Source organism: Pavona decussata, unplaced genomic scaffold (assembly GCF_977016875.1).
Source record: "Pavona decussata unplaced genomic scaffold, jaPavDecu1.1 SCAFFOLD_201, whole genome shotgun sequence".
In the NCBI taxonomy this organism is placed as follows: domain Eukaryota; kingdom Metazoa; phylum Cnidaria; class Anthozoa; order Scleractinia; family Agariciidae; genus Pavona; species Pavona decussata.
The window spans coordinates 687,579-715,000 of record NW_028145609.1 but is presented as its reverse complement, the minus strand read 5'-3'; the positions used below and the strand labels follow the sequence as shown (position 1 = coordinate 715,000).

The window sequence follows — 27,422 nt, the reverse complement described above, 5'->3', positions numbered from 1 at the left end:
AAAAGCTAATATACAGATGGCAGATAACGAGGAGATTTTTACTGCGGTTTCAGATGAGGCAGACACCCCAGATAAGAGGGTTAATTCTACGCCTTCAACGGAAAGGTCGAAAGGCTCTCAGTTACCTGCTTCACGGAGGCAAAGTCAGGAGTCCTCAAGCAGTTCTAGTAGTTCCAGTGAGTCTGGCTCTTCATCGAGTGAAGACAGTGACTCCAGCAAGTCGGATAGTAGACACACGGCTCACAAGAAACGTCAAAAACTAGCTGAGCGAGATACTAGTAACAACACCCCGCCAAAGCACGAGGGTGATGAATACGTGCGTTTTGACACGGAAAGCAAAGCCTGTCACAAGCTTGACTTGACAAAGGGCATGGTGAAATACGTGAATGACAAATTCACTACTTATGTGAAAGACAAATCCATTAATGAGACAGTCCTGGATTCCAACCCAGTACCCAGTATCGATTGTCTCAAAACCCCAGCAGTCGATGATTATTTGGACGAGATGTTTGAGTCTCTCGGAAAGTCATATGGTCCTGAAAGTGACAACAATCTATCCAAGGTTCAGTCCCGACTCACTAATGTCATGGGACCACTTGGGAAATTATGGCTTACTTTAGAAAAAGTTCGCACTGGGGAATCCAGTGAAGATCTCGATTTATTTGACTGCCTTAGGCCGGTGGAACAGTCTGTTTCTCTTCTGGGACAGGCAAAAGTAAGCCTTTCTTATACACGTAGGCTGGCAGTCCTCTTTCGCCTCACAGGGGACATGAAGAAAGCCAAAAAACTTCTTACTAAACACGGGACTTCATTAACCAAGTCTCATAAGACTTTGTTTGGGACAAAGTTCTACAAGGCTCTCCGTACAGCAACAAAGATTAGGAAATCTACAAAGGAGATTTTACACCATATTACTGTTTCCACTTCCCGGCCGTCCCCTCAGGTCTCCCGAGGCAAAAGGTATTCTAGGCAAGATTCCAGAAGCTCTCAGCCCTTTCGTCGTGGGCCCTCATTTCAGAACAGAGGTGGGGGCAAGTCTGTCTCCTTCCGAGGAAAGAGCTCTGACTACAAAGGATATCCAAAAGGCAAGTCAGTTAAATTCAGGGTCAAAAAGAGAGCACCTGAATAAAAAAGACAAGCTCCAGATTGCAAAAGAAATTCTGGAGACGTCATTACAGATAGTCCCAACAGACATCCAACCAGCTCTAAGAAAACTAGGGTTGGACACATCAGTTTTAAGCAGGTCTCTGCCATTGGCAGGGAGACTCCAGTTTTTTCAAACCAATTGGAGATTACTGACACAAGATCAGTACATTTTACAAATAGTCACTGGTGTGGTGATTCCCTTTCAACAAACTCCACTCCAGACAAATATGCCCCCTCATACATCTTACAATCAGTCAGAGAAAGAAAACATAGAGCAGGAAATTGCAGCAATGTTGCAAAAAGGGGCGATTCAGGTGGTCTCTCCAATGAAAGGGGAGTTTATCAGTCCAATATTTCTGGTTCCGAAGAAAGACGGGGGGGAGCAGACCAGTGATCAACCTCAAGAGGTTGAATTCCCACATAGTGTATCAACACTACAAAATGGAGGGATTGCACCTCCTCAAACATATAATTCAGGAAAAGGATTTCATGATCAAGATAGATCTCAAAGATGCTTACTTTTGTGTACCCATGAGCCAGCAGCATCAGCCTTTCCTGAGGTTCATTTAGGGGGGGGGGGGGGGAGGCACACGGTATCAGTTCACTTGCCTCCCTTTTGGTCTAGCTCCTGCCCCTCTTTACTTCACAAAGCTGTTGAAACCAGTGGTGGCCCTGTTACGCAGACTTGGCCTGAGGATGATTGTCTATCTAGACGATATCCTTGTGTTCAATCAGACTCAGGAGGAAACATTGCGGGACAGGGACTCAACCCTCTGGTTACTTCAGAATTTAGGTTTTGTAATCAACTGGAAGAAATCAGTGTTAGATCCTTCACATTGCATGGAGTACCTAGGCTTTGTGATAAATTCAATGGAAATGAACTTATCATTGCCAAAGGAAAAAATGAATCAACTCATCCAGTCTTGTAGAGACCTAATTCGGGAAAAAACTGCCTCCGTCAGAACCCTGGCCAAAATAATTGGGAAACTGACTTCGTCAATGCAGGCTGTTCTCCCTGCACCCTTGCATTACCGACACTTGCAAATGTTGCAAGTGAAAGGTCTGCTAGCAGAAAAGAGTTACGAGACAATGGTATCACTCAACCAGAATTGTCAGAACGACCTTCAATGGTGGGTGGATCAGATTTCCACCTGGAATGGTCGGTCAATAATTACTCCAGTCCCCGACCTGGTAATAACGACAGATGCATCACTGCAGGGCTGGGGAGCAGTCTGCCAAGGGGTTCGCACGAGGGAACTTTGGTCTCAGCAGGAATCACCCTTCATATCAATGCATTGGAGCTGAAAGCAGTATTGTTTGCTGTGAGAGCTTTCACTGCCAAAGAAAGGCAGTTGCATGTCCACCTGAGAATGGAGAACAGGACAGCAGTGGCTTATGTATTGAAAATGGGGAGGGGGGGGGGGGGGGGAGGGGACACGATCCTCTGTATTGGTAGGGATAGCCCAGGAATTATGGGGTTATGCTCTGACCAAACAAATTACACTGACAGCAGAATATCTTCCTGAAAAATACAATCACGAGGCAGACTGGCACTTCCGGGACTCGAGCAATTGGAAACTGAATCCCAGCATATTCCAGGCACTAGACCAACTCTGGGGGCCCCTAGAGATAGACCTGTTTACCGACCGTCTCAATGCTCAACTGATGAACTATGTCAGTTGGTTTCCATCCCCATTTGCATAGGCAACAGATGCCTTTCAGATTCCTTGGTCGAAACTGAAAGGTTACAGCTTTCCACCTTTCTCAATGATTTGCCGTTGTCTGGCAAAGATCAGGAAAGACCAGGCAACAATAGTTATGATAACACCAACTTGGCATACACAAGCATGGTACCCAGTTCTACTAGAAATGTCTTGCAGACAGCCAGTTCTGCTCCTCCCTCTCGAGAACATCCTTATGTCTCCCGGTCAACAGCCACACCCCCTTGTTCTACAAGGAAGCTTACAACTACGGCTTGGATGGTTTCAGGCAAAACATCCTTGCGAAAGGAGTTTCACAGCAAACTGCTGAATTACTCAGCTCCCACTCCTGGCGCAAGGGAACTACGAGCGCTTACAATAGCGCCTGGTCACAGTGGTGTGGCTGGTGTCATCAGAGAGAAATTGATCCATTTTGCTCCACTGTGGCCTCTATAGCTGAGTACCTCACCGAAATGTTTAACAAAGGCAGATGCTATCGTACAATTAATAACCACCGCTCAGCAATCTCAGCATTTCACAAGCCCATTGAAGGCTGTAAGGCTGGGCAACATGAGTTGGTTTGCAAAGTATTGAACGCATGTTTCAATGCCAGGCCACCACAACCAAGGTATGTGGTGATGTGGGATGTTGATAGGGTGCTAGATCATATTTGCACTCTAGGATGTGATGCCAACCTTTCGGATAAACAGTTGACCCTTAAGCTGAGTATGCTGCTTGCTCTTGCTCCAGTAGGCAGATCCTCTGACCTTCGGGCTCTTGATTTAAGATACATGACAGTAAAAGAGAGCTGCATAGTCTTTGAGCTTGGTCGGTTAACAAAATGTAGGAAGAAAGGTCAGTGTCCCCTTAAGTTGACATTCACTGCCTTTGACACTAACCCTGACTTATGTGCTGTCTCACCCATAAATTGTTATTTAGAACGCACTAAAGGATGGCGCTCTGATTGCAATAAAAATCAGCTACTGTTGAGCTATATCAAACCACATAAGGAGGTATTTCCTTGTACAATTGCTGGGTGGTTAGTACAAATGATGAAAGAATCAGGGGTTGACACCTCTGAGTTTCGAGCTCTTTCAACCAGACGTGCTTCAACCTCTAAGGCCAAAGCTAAAGGGCTCTCATGTCAGGAGATAATGAACATGGCAAAGTGGAAGAAAGAGTCCACTTTCAGAAGACACTATTTAAGGGATATTGTCTCCGAGGGTACAGGACAGGATGCCTTCCAGGCCACGGTGCTCCAGGAAGGTTAGGTGCTTTGAACATACGCTATTATATCTTATTGAGGTTTGTGAAGTGAAATTGGAAATTTCATCAGTGCGCGAAGCGCACGCATTGAAATTATAATTTCACGAGCAAACCGAAATAAGATATAATAGCGTCCCACCCTGTCCCACCCATTTATGTTCCCTATTAGGGATTTAAGAGACAAAATCTTATTTCAGTTTGCTTCCTCCTTCCAGGTGCTAAGCACAACTAGGATGTGTAGTGACAGTCAAGACCCTTGAAAGAGGCCTAATGGAGGCTTACAGTGACTTGATCAATGTTGTAGTTTTTCTTATTCAAGCTGCATGTCATGCATTTTTTGATAGTTACGATATTCCACTCTTTGGGAATGTTTGAGCACACGTTTGTACTCCCATTATTGTTGCGCTTATCACTTCACTGTTTATTATCAATGTAGTGCATTCGTTTTTCACGTGCAAAGCGGTTACTACATAACAATAAAGTTAATTTGTTTCCTATCCTACGTCTCAACTCGTCTTCTTCCGCTCCCTTGCGCTCACAGATTTTGGAGAATGAAAGGGGAGAACACGGAAGGGAAGCTCTATAGCCTCGATTTGACTTTGAAATGGCTTGAATTGGCGGGAAAACGGAGAGAATACGCTATTATATCTTATTTCGGTTTGCTCGTGAAATTATAATTTCAATGCGTGCGCCTCGCGCACTGATGAAATTTCCAATTATGCACTGGAAAATTGGTGCAAAGGGAAGGACAGGTGGATCTATGAGCTTAAATTTAAGAAATAGATTTTGAGTTTGCTCTCTGTACAAAGTTTTTAATGATTCCTTTGCATGTCAAAGACTGAAAGTAATTATATGACATTAAAAACCTCTTAAAAATGAAACACTGGTGGATGTGGGACCATGTGGACTCAAATTCCTGAGTCTGGGACTCACACCAATGGCTAAGCGATTCACAAGTTTTTGACTGTTGTGTCCCTGGACTCACTGTTACCTGTTTCTAGATAGATCACTGACCCCAGCAATAGAAAGGTTGGAGAGGAAGAAAAAAGGAAATCACAAATGATTAAAACCGCTTCTTAAGTTCACTTCATAACGTGTTTGAGATTCAGCCTGTGGTGGTATTCATTTACTCACTAGTGTAAACAGTCACCATGTTCAGTGTTTGACTATTACCTTCTTTGGATCCAGTCTCTCTCTATCTGCAGGACATCTTGGAACTGGTAACCTACGTGACACAGGGCAAAACAAATAACATTTGATTAATTTGGAACAAAATATCCTTACGGGACCCTTAGCCATTGTTATCTGGAGGTAGGGAAGTAAGGAAATATGGTCTGTGTCTGAAACCTGAGTATCAATGATAAATATTGTGAGACAACAGGTCCTTCACAGTTTGCAGTCATGTGACCTTCGTTACATGTACCTTATTGGTACTTAATTTTGCAATTTTGGTAAGAGAGAATTTTGCACGGTTTTATTTTTACCATTTCAACATGCAAATATGAGAACAAGGCGTTAAATTTCCTGATGAAAGCATTCTCAACTTCATTTTATTTTTAAAACAGTTTGAAAGTTTTCAAATTTCTAGTTCAACAGGAAACGCTATGTGAGAAAGTTTCACAAATTAACCTTACTTCACTATGAAGATTGACAGAACGGAACTTACGAGTATAACCAGTAAACAAGTTATATTGTTTCCACATATCCTGTATATAATGTTGCTTTTTCAACTTAATATATTTATTTGTAATTTGAATTTTTGATTATTTAATTTTGTGAGGATTTATTTTCATGGGTCTTTATTTTTGCAATTTTAATAAAAAAAAAAAAAAGAAATTTAAGGCCCTCAAAATTATTAGCACCAATAAGGTTAGTACCTGTATGCAAACATTATGGGGTACCACTTAATTAATACCAGGATCTGGAAATTAGTCTGGGAACCAATTTTGAGGTGACTGACTGGTGACTTTCTGGTGACTGAGGCTACTCAGAAGTTATGGGTGTTAGAATGTCTCTAAAAAAAGGGTTTGTATGGGAAAAATTGAGGGAGCCAAGATGAGGGGTTCAGCAAATTTTCGCAAAGATACTGATTGAATCTTGTCCGTTAACATACAAACTGAAATAAAATCAAATGAATTGGTGGCTGTTGCCACTGTATAGAGGTGACTATGACTACCTGCAAGAGACAATTACAGTTATTCTAGAGTGTCTCCAAACAAAATAGGTCTTGAAAAATTCAGACCCTTTGAAAACTTACTTTTATTTTAGTGATTTTTGTGGCTGACAAGTATGGTCCCACAACTTAACATAAAAAAGTCAACCCAGCCTGCCCATGTTAAGTTCAAGATTCAAATTGTAAATAATAGCATACCTGCCAACTCTCCCAGTTTTCGTGGGAGTCTCCAAGTTTTTCATCGAATCTCCCGGTCTCCCGGTTAGAGCACCAAATCTCCCGGGGAAATGCCTACCATTGCCTTTTTGAAAATTTTTCCATTATTTTCGTTATTTTTGAGATATCAAAAAGGAAAATAAAACAAGAAGTGGATTTAGTGCTCTTACTTGAGCTGTTCTCAGTCGCAAAATGTAAAACAGAGCAATCAAATTGATATATATTTAACGAGACTATTATCAACGTTGGGAACATTCGGAAGGCCTTCAGGTTATTTTCGGAGAGCATTCAGACATTGTCGAAAATGACATTCTTACAATGCAAAGACCTCTAGATGTCTACAGCTTTTTCTACTCCAGGGGTTGGCACATATGTAACAGCTTCAATGAAAACTAAGTTAGACCTCAGAACCTAAAAGTTAGACCTCAAAACATCAGACCCCCAAAAGCAACATTCAATGTATTTTGTGGTCATGCCACATAAGTAAGTCAAAATGCTCTAGGGAAAAGATATGGAGTATTCAGTATTCTTGATTTGAAATGTAACATCCGGGCAATGGGTCACTGCATAAAGCCAAATACCTTTTGCAGTGTTTTTAGCAGAGCTCCACGCACGGCGCTTCGCGCCGCGCGTTGGCGGAGCCCAATAGCTAAGGAATGTGGTAATTTACCCATCCGAGAAAATTTGGTAATCACGTGACCGTACACCGAGCGACCGTCCATCCGCACCACAGGTATACCAATGTAAAATAATTCAATCAACAGGTATGGCTGCCCGGACTTTTGGGAAGAAAAAAAGTCATGTCTTTTTCGGCATTTATTGTTTATGTTTACACTAATGTGGATAACAGAGAAAGAACTAGAGCGAGTTATTGAAAACAAAGGAGACAAATTTCGTAGGAAGAAAAACATAGAAATTCAAAGCGGTGGTGAGAAAATGAGAAATGCTAGCAGCCAGCAAGGTGAAAATGAGCGGCAGTGAAAAATAAAAGTGAACATGAACACAGGAAACAAAATATTGGGTAAGGACATACGACAATTCCCCCATAAAAATAACGTGTAACTAGGAAGTTTGACGTTTTAGTCGTACAAAACAGCTTTGTAGTCGTGCAAAACAATGGCAAGGGAAAGACAAAAAAGCGTGCTGCATGTGCATTTTGTTTTTTGCTAAAAAGAAAAAGTGTGCTTCACGTGCAATTTATTTTCCTTCTAATTAGATCTATTAGTCTTGAAGCCATTTTCATTGTCGTCCCAGTTTAGCATTACACGATTTAATTTTTTTTTTTTTACATGTATTATTAACCAGAGCTTCGCTTTTAGCCCTGGCTAAATCTATATATTATCTTATATTATAAGCTTATTATGCTATAATATTTTAAAGAAATATTGGACAAATTATTCTACTTACAAAAATTTATACATGAACATCTGTTAAAATGTGCCTAGTCGTGTTTCAACTGAAATTTCAGCGGTGTGACACAATTTTTCAGGGACCAAAATCTGGGTATCTAGTTACCCAATAGTTTAAATTAGGCCATTCCCTTTTTTTTCGTTTAGCGTCGAATGCATTTCCTGATATTGGGTCAGTCGGTCAAATTAAAAAAAAAACTAAAAAAGAAAAACAAATCTCAGAATAGGAGGCCCTGGTACCCCAGGATGACGTTAAAAGTTAACATTCACATATTTGGATTATATACAGTATGTTGCACAGTATCCAGACACTTCATTTTAACATTGCAATAACTTTCCTTTGTTAGTCCCAAGAGCTCTGAAATTTAGCCCAGAGAAAATCCATTTAGTCCTTAACCCTTTAAGCCCTAAGAGTGATCAGCATCAAATTTCTCCTTGTAATATCAGTGCTTTGTAAAACAGAGTAGTAATGAGAATTACGGGCATGATTACACCAGATGAATTGGTTGATATTTTATCCGCTTCTCCTCACTACTTCTTTTAGGAAGTGAATAGGCGCAACATATGAGAATTCAAATATTGATCCTAGGGTTTAAAGGGTTAATATGACGAAAGACAGTTTAACTTTTTTGCCTTTGTTTCCATTGCAAAATTAATATTTTTGCAGAGCTCCTATGTTGCCCAGTATCCGGACAGCTGACCCGGTATCCTGACACAACAATAACAATGTAATTGTACATAAATTTCGACAGGCAAGCGACTTGTAAGCTTCTCTTGCACTTGCAAAGTAGTCTGGCAGTCAATTCCAGAATATTACCTAGCATCGTGAAATAAAACATAACAAATGACTGGAGTATGGTAGGGAACGCAAGTGGCTGTTAAATGGTATAATTCTTACTTCCTTGTCTATAGAAACCTTTTTCAATGATTTAAGAAAGGATCCGTGGACATGCCAAAGCCGCAGTTTGCAAGCTCAATTAACCAATCTGCAAACAACTTTTTCTCTTCATTTTTTATTGTAAAGAAAAGCTTGGGGTCAAGAGACCTCAATCCGACAGGCAAAGATCACCCTCCTATTTAGTCTGACCTGCAGTGTGGATTTCTTCATGCTCAGTCCCCACAATAAGCCTGCTTTTATTTTTATACCTTCTAATCGCTTCATCAAGATATTTTTTGCAGAATCTGTGGCCACATCTTGTTTGAACTGCTTCTCGTAAAGGTGACAGATAAGGCAGTGGTGATCTTCAAGGACAGTCGAAATAAACTCGTATTCATATCCTGAAGGCAAAGGATTCATTCCTACTTCCGCCATTTTAGTCTTCGCCCCTGCCAAATGGGTTGCGCCCGCGTTCCGTTTTGGGAGGTCCCCAAAGTGCCCCCTACGCCCACGCACGCGCGATCGGGAAAGGCCACGAAAGTTGTTAACGAAAGTTGGCGTTTGTGAGTTTTTTAAAAAAGGAAGAGTGTTTAGTGTCCATTAATGGTAAATTGGTGTAACAAAGACAAGGACACAGACTACAGCGAAGGTAACGGAAATTTAACACCTACTAAGTCTCATTTAATAATTGCTTAATTTATGGATACAAGTTTTTAACCATCTACCAAGCAACTACCAAGCAGCATCAAACTGTCCCCAGAGATTCAGCATTGTCGCCTGTACATCTTGAGTACTTCGTCATCGCATTACAATTCAAGGTCGTAGCCTAAATGAGTCCAGAGCTCATTGAGAACTGCAGGAACAGGGTGGCGAGAACTTGCTCCTGATGCTTGGTACTAAAAAAGTAAATGCGGTAGAATCTAATCGACAAACGTTCCTCAGTTTAAGAATGTGGGCGTTTCTTGGTATTGTACAAACTCTTGTTGGTTTCTTTTTTTTTTTTTTTGTATTGTTGGAATTGTTTAGTGTCTTTTCAATCTTTTGTATGACGTCATTTGGTGATCACAACTCGTCGCAATTTCTCCGTCCCCTTGTCCCCGTCCCACTTTTATACACAGCCACACACAACTTTTTCTTTTTTACGTCAGGCAAGGCCATTTTCCGACGTAACATAATTTAGATTGATTGACATGATTCGCCTTTCTCAAACCCAAGAAACCGCAAGTTCGCTAAGTCGGGTTAAAGGATGGTTTTCAGGTCACTTGAAACTTTCTTGAATCGTTTCAACTTTCCGACTTTAATGAGATGCAAAGTAAAATAACTTGAGATTTTACTTAGGCCTTCACACACGTACCTTTGGTTAAGTAAAACTTAGCAGCTCTTAAGGCTAGTGTAAAGAGAACCATTTGCTCATTTAATCAAGGACCTCGCAGCCTCGCGCCAAAATGCGGTATTGCCGGAAAACACCACAGCGTTACGTGTAAAGCGAAGGGCAAATCAAAACAATTGAGGGTAGTGTTTTTGAGATCAAAGATGAAAAAAAAAACAACACATTTTTCGTTTGTGGGGAGGGAAGAATTGCCCTCAAGCGATTGAATGAAGTCGTATAGACTCTCTTTTAGTAGTTCTCTAGTGCAGCAGCAAGGCTAGTTATAAGGTACCAGGAAGAGAAGTGCTCAGCGCCACTCGTGTTATTGCTACCGAACCCTCACGGTGTATTAGGTGACCCCAATACAGGAAAGTTAAAGTCTCATTATTGACATTTTCATGAAAACGGGGGAAAAGTTATTCTTTTCCTTTACTAGTTAAAAATGAAAGAGTCCTAAGCTATTTTTTTTTATTTCATAAATGTTTTAGCGCACAGCATGGAAGAATTTCTTCTCTTCTTCCCAAAATTTCGTAACGTGACATGCCTTGCATGACACTGTAAACTGGTTTCCCTGTGGCAATTTGACAGTTGTTTTCGTTTTGACTTGGCGGCGAGTGAAATTGTAACAAATTCTTCACTCATTTCCTTCTTCAGGTCTTTCCGAGGAATCTTCTGAGAAGTTTTATGGACTCTTAAATCAACACAGTCTCAGGGGGGTTTTGTCAGATTAAAAGTTTTAAATGCGTTGATTCGCATAAATAATCGTACGATGCAAACGGAACAGTTTACTCGTGACTTTTGTTGTAGTTTTTACCACGTTGTGGACTTTTTAACACTTAATACTTTAACTCAGCTCTATTAGAGAAAACCTATACACATTTCGGCCCAATATTGTTTCGAGAAGTTACCGAATAACTAAGGGCTTGGCGCCTACCAGACCTACCGTAATTCGCATTTGGCTGTGGTCACGTTTTTTCGCCCGTTTCCAGCGTAACATTTCCAGTTACTTCGAGTTGTCAGCGCTCGTGATTTCATTAACCCAAATGCTCTTTCAGGCTAAACAAGTCTTGGTGGTGAAAGCCATGTACCAATCCGCTATTTTAGCTATTTTAGCTCGTGAAAGTGCTAAATTTTGACCGTTGATTAAGCGATTTTGAATGAAAAACTTTGAAAATTTCTTAAAATATCTCTTGCTAGCTTGTCGACCAAATCGCTAACTAATCAGTTAAAATTATTGGGAAAAGATAGTAAAAATATGAAGTGTCATTATATTTTACCAGCCAACTTTATTTTAAAATATACGAGCTACTGAATATGACCCTCTTTCAAGCTCCCCCTCAAAAGTGCTTGAAAAAAATAAGCCCATATGGGTTATAAAAGGGAGGTTTTTTTTGGTAGGTGTTTCTGTTGCTGTGGTAACCTGTTACGTGAAGATGATGGGGGCATCTTGTTGACCAGTGATGGCATATTTGGTAACATGACTTTACCATATAACCATAACCATAAATTTATCATAACTGATAAATAGTACCAGTGTTAGAATGTTGAGAGAAAATGACTTAACATCCCTTTAAACTGTAACAGGCCACTTAAACAATTGTTTCACAACAGACTCTCTGGAACTGGGAAACTTTAACAGCAGGCATAGAATTGGCCAGTTCTACAATATCTAGGTCATCAACATTAATTTTGTTGTTTTCAGTCCTCTTTGCTTGTAAAAACGTTGTGGTCATATAATTCTGGGGCACTGATTATTCCTCACTTTTATGACAGGCTCACCTACAGTAGATTGGCAATTGTTACCACTGGCCCGGCCACGTAGCCTGAAATTCATCCGATTGCTTCGAGTCGTTTCTCCTCTCAACAACGTCGCTACTGAGGGAGTAATAACGACTCGAAGTAATCGGATGAAATTCAGGCTACCAGTCCACGTAAACACAACGTAGGTTACCGAATAAAGACGCAAGGCAATAAATTATCTTTCTGCAACACCGGTTGGCATAGGCATACATGAAGGAGCGTGACCATTTGAAAAACCGCTGGCACTCCGAGTGGGCTCACCCGCTTTTCCTTTCCTTGTTCGTGAATTGAAAGCTTGTGTGAACTGTTTTTCGATATTTTGAATGAACGATTATTTCTGCTTGTCTCGATGGCCACTTAAGACTCAGAGATCGTTTGTTGTTCAACTTCACCCTGCTTTATATCCGGTGTCCGACGATGGATTTGCCGGAGGAATACATGGAACCTATCCTTGATGCCATCATGCCCATACGTCAGGTAAAGTTGATTCACAAAACAGCAATAGAGAGCAGGCAGCAGCACATGGAAGACTTCCCTTCTGCTAGTATGAATACGATGCATCTGTTGTTCAGTGGCAGTAGCGAAGAGGGATTGTATCTACCAGATCTTTCCCTGGTGAGAAAACCACTGCACCGCTCCGAATCATCGATAGTTTCTGCCGATAAAGATATAATGATTGTTTGGGAAAACTGGCCGGTAAATGAGGAACTTCGGAGAAAAACCTTCGCTGTTTTGGATTTGAAAGGCACTCATCCCGGCTACTGTCGGCTTCGCTTCAATCCAGCGTTTTCCGTTTTGAGTTCTACAACTGAACGGCAACCGGAACTTAGAGCAATAGAAGATGGCGGGCTGGATAAGAATGGCCTCATATACAATTCCAAGTTTGTCGCGACCATGTCGAAGACACTAAAGCTACAAAAGCAGGGAATATCAGTTTTCAAAGTTATTGACCGTCCAGGGTACAATCTTCGGACAAATCACACTTTGCATGGGCCAGCTTTCACGAGCAGTGTGGTGTGCTCTGGCGGCAACGAGCTCTCTGTGGACTACGTTCACTCACTCCACTGTCAGGAGTGGCCAGAGGTTGCCTCGGAATGGATACATCGACACAGGCCATCGGGGTGGCCCAGTCCGCGGCTGATACGGGACATTGCAAAACAGGGTTGTCATGTTGTACCTGTTTCACATCGGCGAAGCCAGCGGCCCAGCGTGGAATGGCGGTTATCTTTCTCAGAAGCGGAAGTGACGTTAGCGTTGACCTTGTCATCAATCCCTCGAAGATGCTACATCTTTCTAAAGCTGCTGCATATCTACAAATTCAAAAAGCATAGTGTGGCCTTGGTGACATACTTTTTGAAAACCGCCCTATTCTGGATATGTGAGAGCATCAGTCTGTCGGAGTGGAAAGAGATGAAAACAGTTGAAGGCATTCAACGACTTTTGCAGTTCCTTCTTAATAGCTGCGAGGAACACGCGTTACCAAATTACTTCGTACCTCAGAACAACTTGCTCAGTGGGTTAGGCCTTGTGCAGATGTCGAAGACAAAGGAAGCAATCAGAGAAGTGCTAGCAAACCCAGTTCAAAATCTCGTAGACCTTACAAAGTTTTACAACGCTTCCCATATGCCTGTAGAGCCGCTGATTAGTGAGATTGTTGGCTGCTGTTTGTCTCGTTTTCCCAGGCCAGTGAGCAGCAGTGAGCTGAGTAGATTCCAGAGTTGTCTTCGTGGTTACGTCGTCAATGGATTACTCACACAGGGAGATTCAACGTACGAAGCACTCGCGGTTGTCACTTCTTGTGACGACATCGAAAAACTCCCTTCTGCCACTGACTGCCTGGCCGCTTTTGAAAGTTTTGTTAAAGCTGAATCTGATCTCGGTGGTATTGACCTGAAGCTGCAGCTAGCGGTGATTGCATCAATATATCATAATCGTGGCTGCTTGGCGTTACTGGAAAATGACCAGGAAGCTCACAGTGGTTTTTGCCAGAAAGCCAAGAACTTGTTTGAGACGCTACTGAAACCTTCGGATCCAATTGACATCCATCAGATCTGGATGTTTGTGGACTACTGCAATCTCTTGAGGTCCCTCAAAGAGTACGACAAAGCTTTGCGAGTTGTTTATGCAGTCATGAAGGAACAGTCAAATAAGAGGTACCCCAATGTTTGTAACACTTATGCCAACCATAACAGCCACACAGGAGGTGACTATTTCTCATGGGAAGTTGAGCATCTCGGATCCGTCGACGTACTTTCATTTGGAAACTTGTTGTATGTGGCTGCAATGTGTCATGTTGACCGGGGACGAGAGCTTCGGGGAAACCGTCACACTGGCCATAAAGGTGCCTGGATCTTTGCCGGTTGGTTGGAAGAATTTGTTCGTGATAAATGCAACCGATTTCCAGCAATAGGAGACGAGGCAAACATCGCCATGCTTGGATTCTTGATGATGGAAATGGAAGAACATCAGAAAGCAATCGAAATGTTCAACTGGGCGTTAGAGGTCAACCCTTCTTCCCTTCATGCGGAGGTGTACCGCGATTTGGCCCAAGACGAGATTAACAAAAATCTCAAAAACCAAAAAGCTTGAGTAACGAGACCAGTGTTCATCTGAAGTCACATGTGATCTTTAAGAATTAGGGTGTTTTCCTTCCTTATTGTTTTCGGTTTCGTCACTGTACTCAAGAGTTCTTTGCAGTAACTCTGCAGGTAGAATTATTTACAAGAAAGCAACTAATATTTGAGAAAAACGTAGGAGCCTAAGTATTCCTGTTCATCCTTTATTTCAGTTTACCCCTCTTTCATTTGTAACATTTTCGGTTTATGCAAGCTGCTGACGGCTGCTTCCTTTCATCGATGCTCGACCTCCTATCAACCGCGTCTCCACCGATGAGGGGGACCGATATATGGCCCGAATTAAGATCGTTAAACGATCGGTATGTCGACCTTGTGTTGGCCATTATTTGGCTCGCAGTGTGATTTCTGCAATAGCCTTGTCATGTCATGCGGGGTTCCCGGAAAGTTAAACTTTTTGAAAGTTGCAGAAAATGATACACGTTCACTTTATTGTGGAAATATTTTTGAAACTGGCTGAAATATGCAAACTTGCCCCTCAGCCGAATCAATGTCCTATTTAATGATGTCTTCCTCTTTGAATAAAGGTATAGATTCAAAGCACTCAGGGCATAACTTATTTTCTCCTTTTGAGCAAATGCATTCAATCGTCACTTGACTTTTTACAAGTTATCATGATGTGTTCTGGTCAAAAGACTTATGAGTAGCTGGACTAAGTACGCAGTAGACAGAACTTTCAGTTCTTGGAACGATCGAAGATCTAAGTAACTCATTCGGTGCGTGCTCGATGTCCAGGGGGCCGGGGCTTACAGTTATGCCAGTTAAAATAACTGAGGAGAAAGTGCTGCCTTTGTAGTGACATCTGCAAATGGTTAGACTTTCTAGTCTTCTCGGATAAGGCAATAAACCGTAGGTCCCGTCTCACAACACTTGTTCCTAATAATAATCTGTGGGACGTTGAAGAACCCTTGGCACTGTTGGAAAAGAGTAGGGCCTGGAGCTCCCGGTGTCAGGATTTATCTGATTAGAGCTGTCATTGGTCTGGGTGGGTGGGGTGAGATCATATATGGACTGAGGCGGCAGCCAGAGGCGCCCTCTATATGCTGACGTCCGATCTTACCCTCTGGTCCCTCCGCACTTCAGCTACTAGCTGTTGTTCATTGACTCTGAAAACCCTCAAGGGGGTGGTCAATTACAATTACAATTGAGGTACTCCACTTTTCCTACGTTTACTGCAAGTTTGGAGCGAATGGAAAAAAAGACTTCCGTTTGACATGTTAAGTTTCTGGGATTTTGAACTGAAAATTTGGGCTAAAAGAAAGCGCCCTTGTGCTCTACAGTTTTTTCTTAACGCGGAAATGCTTGCTGATGCGGGAATAATTTCATTCCATGTTATATAATTCATGGTGGAAAGCCACCTGTGCACCGGCACCGCTACTGTATACGTCATGTATTACTCATGTTCTGTCCTCCACAACAAGAAACGCAAATCCCGAAAGGGGGCGCATAGGGGACGATAGTTAGCAGGGAAATAGCATTCAAACTCGCTTCCTTCCTCCTAAGAAAATACTGCACTGTAATATAAAGACGCCTCTGTGTTGAGATCCGTTAGGCTTGTTTCCCTGTCATCTTTACAACAGAGAGAGCTCAAGTGACGAGACTGTATTACAGCACACGTGACAGCAATAACTTTAATACATTAAATCAATGTTATTTCGTACACAATCTATACAGGTATCAAGGCCATTTTAAACACAAAGTAAAGATTGCCACAAATACGTGCAACAGCGCACACTAGGTCTAAATGTACTTATGATTTATCCGCTAAAGCGATTTTTTAATCACGCTCATGAAACAAAAAACAACGGTTATCGCATCTCGTTGAACAAAACACTTACAAATGAAGTTGGGAACAAATCAGTGGGCCAAAGATAGCACCAACACCTAGAAAGGAGGGAAAAAATGTTGTTTTTCTTTTGCTCCTGGTTCGTTAACCCTTAAAGCCCCAATATTGGGATGTATTTTCTCCTAACTGGTCTCCAAATATTTCTTATGCTTCTATTGGGAGAATTTACTTAATCATCAAGACTTTACCTTTCGTGATATTTCCTTTATTCTCAAGCCCTGAATGATTGTTGAAATTGTGAAATTAAGGAGAAATTACATGCTAGTAAAATTGGGGAATTTCAAGGTTAAATAAGTGAGTTTGTGATCACACCACAATACACAATCTTTTTACAGCGTACAGCTCTGTATAGGCATATGCTTAAAACATCAGAAAACACTTAAAAATGAAACACCGCTCTCATGTCAATTCGTTACCACAAAGCAGCGGGTCCAGCACAAGCTAAAACATAGTTAATTGAGGAACTGGTTAGGAAACCTTGCCATGAAAACAATGGTGCTGCAATTTATGTTGGAAGGGCCGCTACCCTGCACAATCGTTTGTTTTAACGTTCACACCACAGTTGAATATCTTAACAACAACATTTCGATTGGTCAGTTGCTCCAACACATTCCGAATTCTATTGTTGTTTGTGCAGGGTCAAGACCAAAAAGGCAAACGAAAACATATAACGAAGAAGTTTGTCAGGTTTCATAACCACTGCCTTTAATCAACTATGTTTCCAATAAATCTTAAACATATCATCAGTCATTTTGGTTGCTTCTGCCAAAATGAAAAAAAAAAGGAAGAATTTCAAAATAACACCAGATGCACCTGTAGTTGTCCACGAAATAACAAATCATACAAGCTAGTACTTAGTTGAATTCGATTCTTTACGATGACAATGCCTACTTGAAATCAGTAATTAAAAGAAGTGAGTCACCCAAACAGATGTACTTATGTAGTCCAGTCCAAAGTTCATCCACGGGACAAACATAGCAAGTGTTATGATCAAAGCAAGCATGGCTGACAATTGAAGTGAACTGAGGTTACAGTGAGACATCTTGATGCAGAAGAGCTTGCACAAGTTACTTAGAAAACTGCAGAGAAAAAAAACAAAAACACTTGGCTAAAAGGCCAATTTTGTGGGCCATTTGGACAATTCTTGCATAATATTTCAAGAACCATATCAAACACGAAGAAGAGTCTTTCATCCGATTTCCAAAAACCGAGAAGTGAATTGGAAAGATGAGGCGCAGTTGAGTTTTATAAAAAATAAATAAATAAATAAATAAATAAATAAATAAATAAATAAATAAAAAAGTAAATAAATAAATCACTTTATTTTAAGTGTCAACGTCTTTAGTGCAGAGCGCTAATTGGGGACACTTTCCAAATCGAATTGGAATTTAGAAATGTTGGTTTTTGAGGAGAGGGGAAAACTGAAGTACCCGGAGAAAAACCTCTCAGAGCAAAGACGAGAACCAACAACAAACTCAACCCACATATGAAGCCGAGTCCGGGAATCGAACCCGGGCCACATTGGTGGGAGGCGAGTGCTCTCACCACTGCGCCACCCTGCTCCCTAACTAGCGAGGTGTTTGGAAATCGAATGAAACACTCTTTTTGAGTGTTTTCATATAGCTTCTCAAACCATTAATAATTAACAATTCACCAAATTTTATGATAATTAAGATCACATTAATTTCCAAACCTCCTTCACGGCAGCGATTTGCTTTGTTTTCTCTTCATGAAATATTAAGAAGTTTGACAAAAAGATATCCTGTATACTTTGCAGGGACTTTAAGCCTGGCCATCACGTTGTTAACCACATTAACGCACAACAAAATAAAGTAACCAAAAAATATATAGACTTTTGCTACAACTTTACTCGTACTTCACTGAGGTGGATTGAAGTCAATTTACATGTAGTAGTCAACAAACGAAGAGGCGAGAATAAAAGATCCCCTCCATTGCAGAGCCGATTAACGCTAATCCACACTTAAAAATTAACTGAGGTTTTTATCTTACTCGTTAAAAATGCTTTTTAAGGGTAATTTTAAACTAATGGTTAAGAAATTTCAATGTAAAACTGAGGGACAAAAATCTTTTGGAAGAATCCTTATGGACTAATATAAAGTAAACTCGAATCATAGTTCACGTTAACCCAGGATTAGCTCAATCAGGCTTTCAACAACGGTATCCAGGGCCCAGTTTTTCAAAGCCCGATTAAGCTAATCCTGGGTTAATGTGAACTTTGATTTGAGTTAATTTACGAATTTTTCCAAAAGATTTTTGTTCCTCAGTTTTGCCTTAAACCTTCCTTTACCATTAGCTTAAAATTAGCCTTAAAAACATTGATTCTTAACGAGCAAGAAGATTTAACCTTAGTTAACTTTTAATCGTGGATTAGCGCTAATTGGCTTTCGAGCAACCGGGCCCAGGAGATGAAGGCTTTATGATCAGTCCGATGACAGATAAGCATAACGGCTACAGAACAGGATAGCCAAATGGATATGGGGGTTAGGTTCTGAAGAAACTGTGGTACTGCATTAGTGAAAAGAAGAAACGAATGTTTGGTTTATCAACAGAGTTGATAACTAAAGGGAAATTGGCCACCGTGAAGAGATTTGAGTGCTGATGTTTTGGGAGTAAGCCCTCAAATCTCTTTACAGAACAGCCAATTTATGTTTAGTAGTTATCAACTCTGTTGATAAACCAAACATAGGATAGCCATAGCTCGGTTTGGACATTTTATTCATCTGCATCCAGTTCAATCAGTCTTGCCCATCCTTACTCTATGGTTCATTGCATTTGAAGACAACTACCAGAAATCATTAATATTAATTTTGTAACCCCAGTGGGGAATGAATAAAAGAAGCTCTTATTGGCATGACAACAAACAAAAAAAAAAAAAGAAAAAAAAAACTGAAGAATTCTGGTAGTTGGAGTCAAATAATGCCACAATAAAATGTCCTATTTAAAGTTTCCATTAGACAGTGTCTGCATAGCTTGAACCCCAGTCAACACTCTAATAATTTACTGTAAAACTTTCAAGCAGGGTTTAGTACCTGTTATGGGCTTCCTGTGCAAAATACTTCACATCTACATCAGCATTGGCATTCAGTTTATCAAGGACTGGTTTGATCTGTGATTTGATGGTACTGTAAAAACAAAGGCAGCATATTTTTAGCCTTTAAACCTAACTCAATACTGACAGATGAAGAAGGGGGAAGTGAGTGGGGACTGGGGGCAGATGAACCCAAAACTGTTACCTTTCTTAATTTCCATAAAGATTACAAAATACAGTTCCAGTATTACAGTTCCAATGACAATGACAATTTATATTGTGCCAAAAAGCCAAAAGTTTGAAGGCACTTTACAAAAGTGAGAAAACTTCATAAAAAACAAGGGTGTTAAATATGTACAAAAAATTGGCAAAGGTGAAAATTAACCAGATATTAACTAAATGTTCATTTAAACAGAAACGTTTCAACCTATTTTTGAAAAAAAAATCAACTGAAGTACAGTTCCTTAAGGTTACCGTAGACCTTTAGAGGTGTGTCGCGTCCAAGTGATGTAGCGCGTCCAGTTTAAACTGTAGATACCTAAACCCCTATATCAAATTAAAGCTCAAAGTCAGCTGGCTATCAAACTATACCAAGAATTTTGAAATGAAAAAGAATTCTCGAATTTTTCATGACCTCTAAATGCGAGCATCCGAATCACCTTTTGAAAACTACAAGTCAAAGTGAATTCTGTTTTTCGCTAAAAAACGCGTCTGCGTTTTGCCATGTTCAATCGCAATGAAAAGTTATCGAACATTTTTGAAATAGGATAAAAATAATGTGGAGTGATCGTACAGAAATCACTGAATAGGAGAAAAAATATTTCGAAAGAAAAAATTTGCAGACACGTTTTTGTTGTTTATATGTTAAACTAGCTACTGTCCAAATTTGAAGGCAAACGAACAAATTCCCTTTGAGTTTTAGCTCTTTGAAGTGGCACCTCCAAGTGAAAAAATTGATTCGAGAAAACAGTGCTAAAAATTCGGCAATTCATTCTATTTCAAAATTCTTGGTTTAGTTTGATAGCCAGCTCTATAAGCTTTAATTTGATATGAGGGTTCAGGTATAGTATCTACAGTTTAGATCGGATGCGCTACATCGCTTGGACACAAGACACCTCTGAAGGTATACGGTAACCTTAATTCAATGGGTAATGAGCTCCATAATTTAGGAGCATGGACAGAGAACATTGTCTCCATAACTCTTCAAATTAGAGAAAGGAGTACTAACAAATAGATTTAAAGAAGAAGATCTAAGGTTGCAGGTAAGGGTGTTACAGATGTAACCACAAAACTGTTATTGTAATTGTTTTGTTTAAATGACAGCCACCACAAAATGCCACTGTTTCATTCAACAGAAGATGAAGTACTTACTTCTCGTCCAGAACAGGCGCAAATTTTCGTAAAGTTTTGGCGACATTAAAACGAATGTTTGCCACAGAATCATCAGCTACTTGCCAATCACAACAGGTAGCATGAGTTTGACCACACTTTCAGGTCCCATGACTTCTGCTAAAACCTGCAACACAAACAAGATGAGTGAATTTCAAATAGGCTTAAATTTTAGCAGCAACTGACAAAAATAAAATTGTTAACAGTCAAGCACCAGGGTTCAAAACTGACGGAGAAGTTCAAAGGAATTTTCTGGCATCATCATTAATTTTTATGGTCTATAAGAATATAGACCATAGAAAACTGCCATTGATTTGGTTTTTACAATAACCTGGTAAAAGTATGGTGGAATGGGCTTTATTTTCCATTGAGAAAGTGTGCGCATTACATTTGACGTCATTTTTATTGTCTGTACTCTTATAAAGAATAACTATGAGCCAATCAGTAAGCAGGAATTTTGACAGTTATTGTAAAAAATGTGATGGCCCAGATAAGAGGTGTGCAGAAGACTACCGGAGAAGCTGTTCATTCCTGCTTCAGAACTACAGCAAGAAGGCAAAATACTAAAACAAAAGAAGCTGTAAGACATTAGCTAGCACTAGTGTAATGACTAGTGGTTGCATCACACATTTTATTCGACATGGATAGTAACTAAACACAAGAACAGAACAGAACAGAACAGAACAGAACAGTGCTACATGTATGTAAAGACGTTGTTTACAGCAATCACTTAATATGATCAGTCACTTACATTTACTGAGTACAGCGTGCAGCCGGTGAAGGTAGTTTGGGTTTGTGGCCATGGATAACACCTTGGGAATAACTTGACTCTAAAGGAAACAGGGAAAAGGAGAACTGACTGAAAAGCATTTGAGCACAGCTGCTATATATGAAGAAAACAGTAAGTAGTTTCCATTTGTCATAAATGTTAACTTTGATGTTTACGAAATTCTTTTGTAGATATTACATTAAATTGTAATTTCCTTTCACAGAATTGTAATTCCCAGTCCCTTGCCAGTAGTTGTTAAATCAGAAAGTGTAAATTGTTACATATGATTTGTAAACACATTGTAATTCACCTCAGAGCGCCAGTATGTGATTTTAATAATTAAAACCACTTTTATAAAAGTTTATAAACTATCAGATATGAATTGCTTGCATCCATCTGGGCCCAGTTGTTCAAAGCCCGATTAAGCTACAGTTAAGCCTAGATTAACGAGAACTTTGATACGCGTTTCATTACTAAACAATAAAGATTTTTCAAAAAGATTTTTGAACCTCAGTTTTGACATTGAATTTTCTTTACCAGTAGCTTAAAATTAGATTTTAAAAACATTTTTAACGAGCGAGCTGGAAACCTCGGTTAACTTTTAATCAGGGATAAGCCTTAATCAGCTTTCGAACAACCGGGCCCTGGACAACACTCATGTGATGCAATGTGCCTCACTAAAACTGGGACATGCATTGTGCTGTTAGAAAACTTCACTCACTTCCATGAAATGAAAGACATTATTTGGAAACCTCAATTAACTTTATTCAGGTTAAAAATACCCATCCTGAATACTTATCACTGGACACTATCTATTCCTTATATGTAGAACTTTCCCTGTATGACTTGATCTTTGCTCTCAGAAAAAATGATTGCTTGCTGGAACAGAATGATTACGTCTGCTGACAAATATCTATGCATATTTTTTTTGTGCCAAATGAATGTTTATTATGTAGACATAATTAAAGCATTTACAGCTGTATTTGGCATTAAAATATGCATAGATATTTCTTCCATTTGAGCAAGCAAACATTTTTCTAAGAGCAAAGATCACGTAATACAGAGAACTACATCTTTTAGGCCATATAACACATGTACATGATTGTACATTCAAAGTTTTTTTTGCATGCCACTAATTGTCACATGTTGCCATTTTCTTACCTGAGCCCATTCTGCTCCAAATTTTTCCACTTAAGCTTCTTAAAATTAAGGTTCTTTGCTGCAGCTTCTCGGATTAAGCATACACTAAACAAACAAAACAAAGATAGAAATAAAGCTTACTTTAAGGGATGAACGTGCATGATTAATTCACAGGTTGAGTACTTTAAAATGAGATTTTTGGGAAAATTAAGAGAAAGTCCCATTCTGAGTAGAAATCATTAACTATCAAATTACTGGAGTAAATCATGTGAAAAGCATGTGAAGATCATGTGAAAATTTTACCTGCTTTTTCACATGGGCATGTGTGAAAAACAGTGTGAAATCACCATGTGAAAACCAAGTGAAATGGGGTCCTCCTTTTCACATCATGGATGATGTGAAAAAACTATGTGAAATAGGAAATTCACATCGTGCATTATAGTAGAACTAGGCTTAATGATATGATGTGAATAACTATGTGAAACCTGTCATAAAACTATGTGAAACAGGAAATTTACATCATGCATTGTATAGACTATATGATGTGAAAAACTATGTGAAACTGTTTTGATTGACATGTAAACATGTGAAATTTCATGAAAGGTGTTTGTCATCGTGGTTTAAAATGATAGATGAGTTAATCGTTTGTCTCACGATTGAGTCACAAGGATGTGGATCGCGACGTTTCGACCGCTATACTGCTGGTCTTCATCAGGCGATGGTGTCGAGTGATTGCGTGACAGTATAAGTAGCACCTTGGTTTGTGTTGATTGGTGCGTTTCGATCCTCTCTTAGGCTGTTGTTGATTGGAGGATTTCGATCCTTGTCGTTCAGACTAGAAAATACACCTCTGAGACCTATAGTTTCTTGTGTGAACACCTTTGCTTATGATCTGTCTTCCTACCTAGCCGATGTGTTATCTCCCTTAACAGGGAAATCAGAGTATACAGTCAACAACTCAGCTCATTTCGTGTCCACTATCAACGGTGAGAGGGTACTAGAGAGCGAGATCATGGTGTCTTTTGACGTAGAATCACTGTTCACAAACGTACCTATCGAAGGCGCCGTACAGGCCGCGTTACGGAAACTAGAAGCTGACCCGTGTCTTGCTAACCGCACGACTTTAACACCTGCACAGATTGCGGACCTCTTGGATTTCATTCTAAGATCCACATACTTCCAGTATGATGGATTAATTTATGAGCAACAAGAGGGAGCAGCCATGGGTAGCCCGGTATCCGCTGTCATAGCTAACCTCTACATGGAGGATTTTGAAGAACAAGCTTTGACTTCTACGCCTTGTATGCCTAAGATTTGGAAACGCTATGTGGATGACACCTTTACCATCTTGAGTCGAGACAAAGTTGACATTTTCCTGCAACACCTCAATAGTCAACAACCAACGATCCGCTTCACTATGGAAACTGAGACCAACAACACCATACCCTTTCTTGACACGTTGGTAACTAGAGATTCGGATGGCTACCTCTCTACCAGTGTTTACAGAAAGCCTACACACACTGACCAATACCTAGCGTATGATTCACACCACCCACAATCTGTAAAACGCGGTATTGTCAAGTGCCTGTACGATAGATCGAAACACCTCATAACTAAACCATCAGTTGTCTCGCAAGAAACACCTCTCATCAGTTCTTGTTTCTAACGGTTATCCGTTTTCGTTTGTGAAAAACATTACGAAAACAAAGAAACAAACAGCCACAAAAGAACCAGCGCCTGAAATTAAATCTACTGCGGTGCTACCATACGTCAAAGGGTTATCAGAGGCTCTTCGACGTTGCCTACAACAGCAAGGCATACGGACAGTATTCAGATCTGACACAACACTTAGATCACACCTAGTGCGACCTAAGGACACTGTCGACCCTGCAAAACAAGACGGAGTAGTCTACAAGATTCCCTGTGAGTGTGGCAAGGTCTATATTGGAGAGACGGGAAGATCTATGCATGAAAGGATTAAGGAACACGATAGAGACATACGGCTTGCTCGAACCCAATCCTCCGCCGTTTCAGAACACAGCAATGCGACGGGCCACTATCCGCTCTGGGATGAGGTTAAGTTTATTGACCGAGACCCACATTGGTACACCCGTAGGGTTAAAGAGGCTATTCACATAAGACTTCACCCTGACAACATCAATAGGGATAATGGAATTGAAATTCCGGAAGCGTGGATGCCCACTATCAAACTACACAGCAACCGATCGGTACCAAGGCGGACGGCCGAGGGAACAATTTTCTAGTCTGAACGACGAGGATCGAAATCCTCCAATCAACAACAGCCTAAGAGAGGATCGAAACGCACCAATCAACACAAACCAAGGTGCTACTTATACTGTCACGCAATCACTCGACACCATCGCCTGATGAAGACCAGCAGTATAGCGGTCGAAACGTCGCGATCCACATCCTTGTGACTCAATCGTGAGACAAACGATTAACTCATCTATCATGTGAAATTTCAGTTTCACATTGTTTTTCACTTTATCTTGGTCATCTCAGATCTGGTCTGATCGATCCAGTACCTGGCCGGACATATCACATGCAGATCATGCGCATGCCCATGATCTATGCCTATAGCTGACCTGATCATGATCGATCATGTGAGTAAATTAAATCTGACATGATCATTAGTTAAAGCGATCTACTACATGCATATATATATATATATATATATAGCTCGGTGGTCAATTTTTCATTAACTTTAATTATATAATTAGTTTCAAGATAATTTGTCCCAATTAAAACGCAAGTGGCATATATACGTCAACTTCAAATCATCGTTAAGTTGCAAGTCTGGCACCAGGTCCTAGCCCCTAGTGAAACCAAAATGTAGCAATTTCATTAAGCAAATTAAACACAGGCAATTTAATGGAAAGACAATATCCATGGAATTCAGTAACGAAAACATTTCTCTGATCATGCTTTGCCATTGATGGAAACAGCTTTATTTTATAAAGCTTAAAATTACACTAAAGGCTTTGACCACAAGTAGTGACTGAGGGACAGACAGGAATTTATTATTATTTTTTGTGATCAGGCTTTACATTCATGTAAATTCATGTAATTTGTTCCTGAGTAGTACAGTAGTAGCAAAATGCACGATTCATAACAAATTGAATCAGTTAAAATGAGTCCAACGATCATAGTGGTCGTCTTATCTTTTTGAGCAGGATTTGGTGACTTCACTCTGAAGCTCATGATCATGATCAGTAGTCTTGTGTATCGGCTTGACAACAATATTGAGTTGAAAATCTGTAGTAAAACAGAAAATTGAGCGCTTTAATTAAGTGAGTCCTTCTGAGTGATCACAGTGATCTTGGTGGTTTCTGAGTAAAATTAGTGCATTCTATCATCTGAGGTGACAGTTACAAAAATATACACCCAAATTAGGCATGACGTTGATCATGAACTGATCTTCATGCTTCATTCAAATCAAGATCATGTAAGTCTTCAGCTTATACCAAGACATTATATCAAACCGGCTACAAATAACAATAATATTTATTACCCAGTAAAAACAATTGCGAAAGCTTTGTATTAAAAATAAATAGGGACTGTCTACTTCAAAAATCTCGAATTTGCTCTATAAAATTCAAGAGCGGCAATTGCACTCGCCCAGAAGATCTAGATCTATAAAATCACACATTTTCACGTACAATAGTCTTTCATCAAAATTATTGTGTGAAATCTTACCTCTTTCTAAAAGTAGTTATCCACATAATGCTGCTTTAATCCATCATTTTTTAGCTTAACAGAGGTAAAAATCCTGAGGAAATGTCTCCTAAACGCTTGAATCCCGCCTAAAATCTAACATGAAACGGTCTTCTCCCGAGCCTGCAGTGCCATATCTGCTGACCAAAATGGCTTTGTTCATGCCCAGTCTTTCCAGCCTGAATGAAATCCAAGATGGCTGCCGGTACTCAGTCAGACTCCAGTCGCTTTCTTGCTCATTTTAAAAGCTAGCATTGCGCATAAAGGTTGTTGGAATTATGATTCAAAGCATAACTGTTCTTTTTGGCATTTAATGGAGCCAAGATTCATCAAAGAAGGTTTGAAAGTAATAGTGTTTTCACAAATGCAGTTCAGTGTACGACCAATAACGGTCAGTATAAAATGCAGACTGCAGATTGCAGACTGCAGACTGGGTATAAAATGCAGACTAGGTATAAAATGCAGACTGCAGACTGCAGACTGAGTATAAAATGCAGACTGAGACCAAAACCGCCTCTTCATCAAATACAGGATACATTTTCAATTTTCAACTTACTCTAGTGTCACGCAATCACGTTTCTGAGATCATCTCCCACGAAATTGACCTTATTTTTGGCCCATTTCTTAACAGTTAGTCTCCTTATCTCGATTTGGTAGCTTTTAGTCTTTCTTCGCAAAGAAGACTCGAGCTTAATTGCTTTGCATTAGTTCGTAAACAATATTTATTACACCCATGCATGACGGTTTTCATGATTATTATAATGAGCCGGGAAACAGACTTGATTTCCGAGGGGGCAGGCAATTTGACATCGACAGATTTTAACTAGTTTCTTTGAATATTAAAGACGTTTGTCAAAGGCAAATTGTATACCTTCAGTATTCTAGCAGTACATGAACACATATTT

The 27,422-nt window shown here is 40.0% G+C and overlaps 3 protein-coding genes, 2 long non-coding RNA genes and 1 pseudogene across 10 annotated transcripts in view; 4 read left to right on the top strand and 2 right to left on the bottom strand.

Moving 5' to 3' along the window:
• Positions 1-27,422, bottom strand: part of LOC146461180 (peroxidasin-like) — a 163,516-nt gene that overhangs the window by 58,986 nt on the left and 77,108 nt on the right. The gene's annotated exons all lie outside the window — the stretch shown is intronic.
• LOC146461181 (uncharacterized) overlaps positions 1-27,422 on the top strand; it is a 90,257-nt gene that overhangs the window by 2,588 nt on the left and 60,247 nt on the right. The gene's annotated exons all lie outside the window — the stretch shown is intronic.
• The window catches only part of LOC146461183 (uncharacterized), a 78,616-nt pseudogene that overhangs the window by 9,255 nt on the left and 41,939 nt on the right, over positions 1-27,422 (top strand). The window lies entirely within an intron of this gene.
• LOC146461188 (uncharacterized) lies at positions 17-1,129 on the top strand. Its single transcript, XM_085087166.1, has one exon. The coding sequence runs from the start codon at positions 17-19 to the stop codon at positions 1,127-1,129; it is 1,113 nt and encodes a 370-aa protein (XP_084943292.1).
• LOC146461187 (uncharacterized) lies at positions 11,153-15,132 on the top strand. Its single transcript, XM_085087034.1, has one exon. It carries the CDS (start codon positions 12,374-12,376, stop codon positions 14,543-14,545), a length of 2,172 nt encoding a protein of 723 aa, XP_084943160.1. The 5' UTR covers positions 11,153-12,373; the 3' UTR covers positions 14,546-15,132.
• On the bottom strand, positions 16,203-26,563 carry LOC146461186 (uncharacterized). 4 transcript variants are annotated; one of them, XR_014857457.1, is made up of 7 exons: positions 26,500-26,540; positions 22,804-22,887; positions 21,625-21,703; positions 20,856-21,000; positions 19,486-19,578; positions 17,358-17,514; positions 16,203-16,473 (listed from the first exon to the last, which is right to left on the bottom strand). It is a non-coding gene; the product is annotated as an uncharacterized LOC146461186 (long non-coding RNA). The 4 variants fall into 4 exon arrangements; XR_014857459.1 differs by having other exon boundaries at positions 16,203-17,514; positions 20,856-20,990; positions 26,500-26,563; XR_014857456.1 differs by having other exon boundaries at positions 16,203-17,514.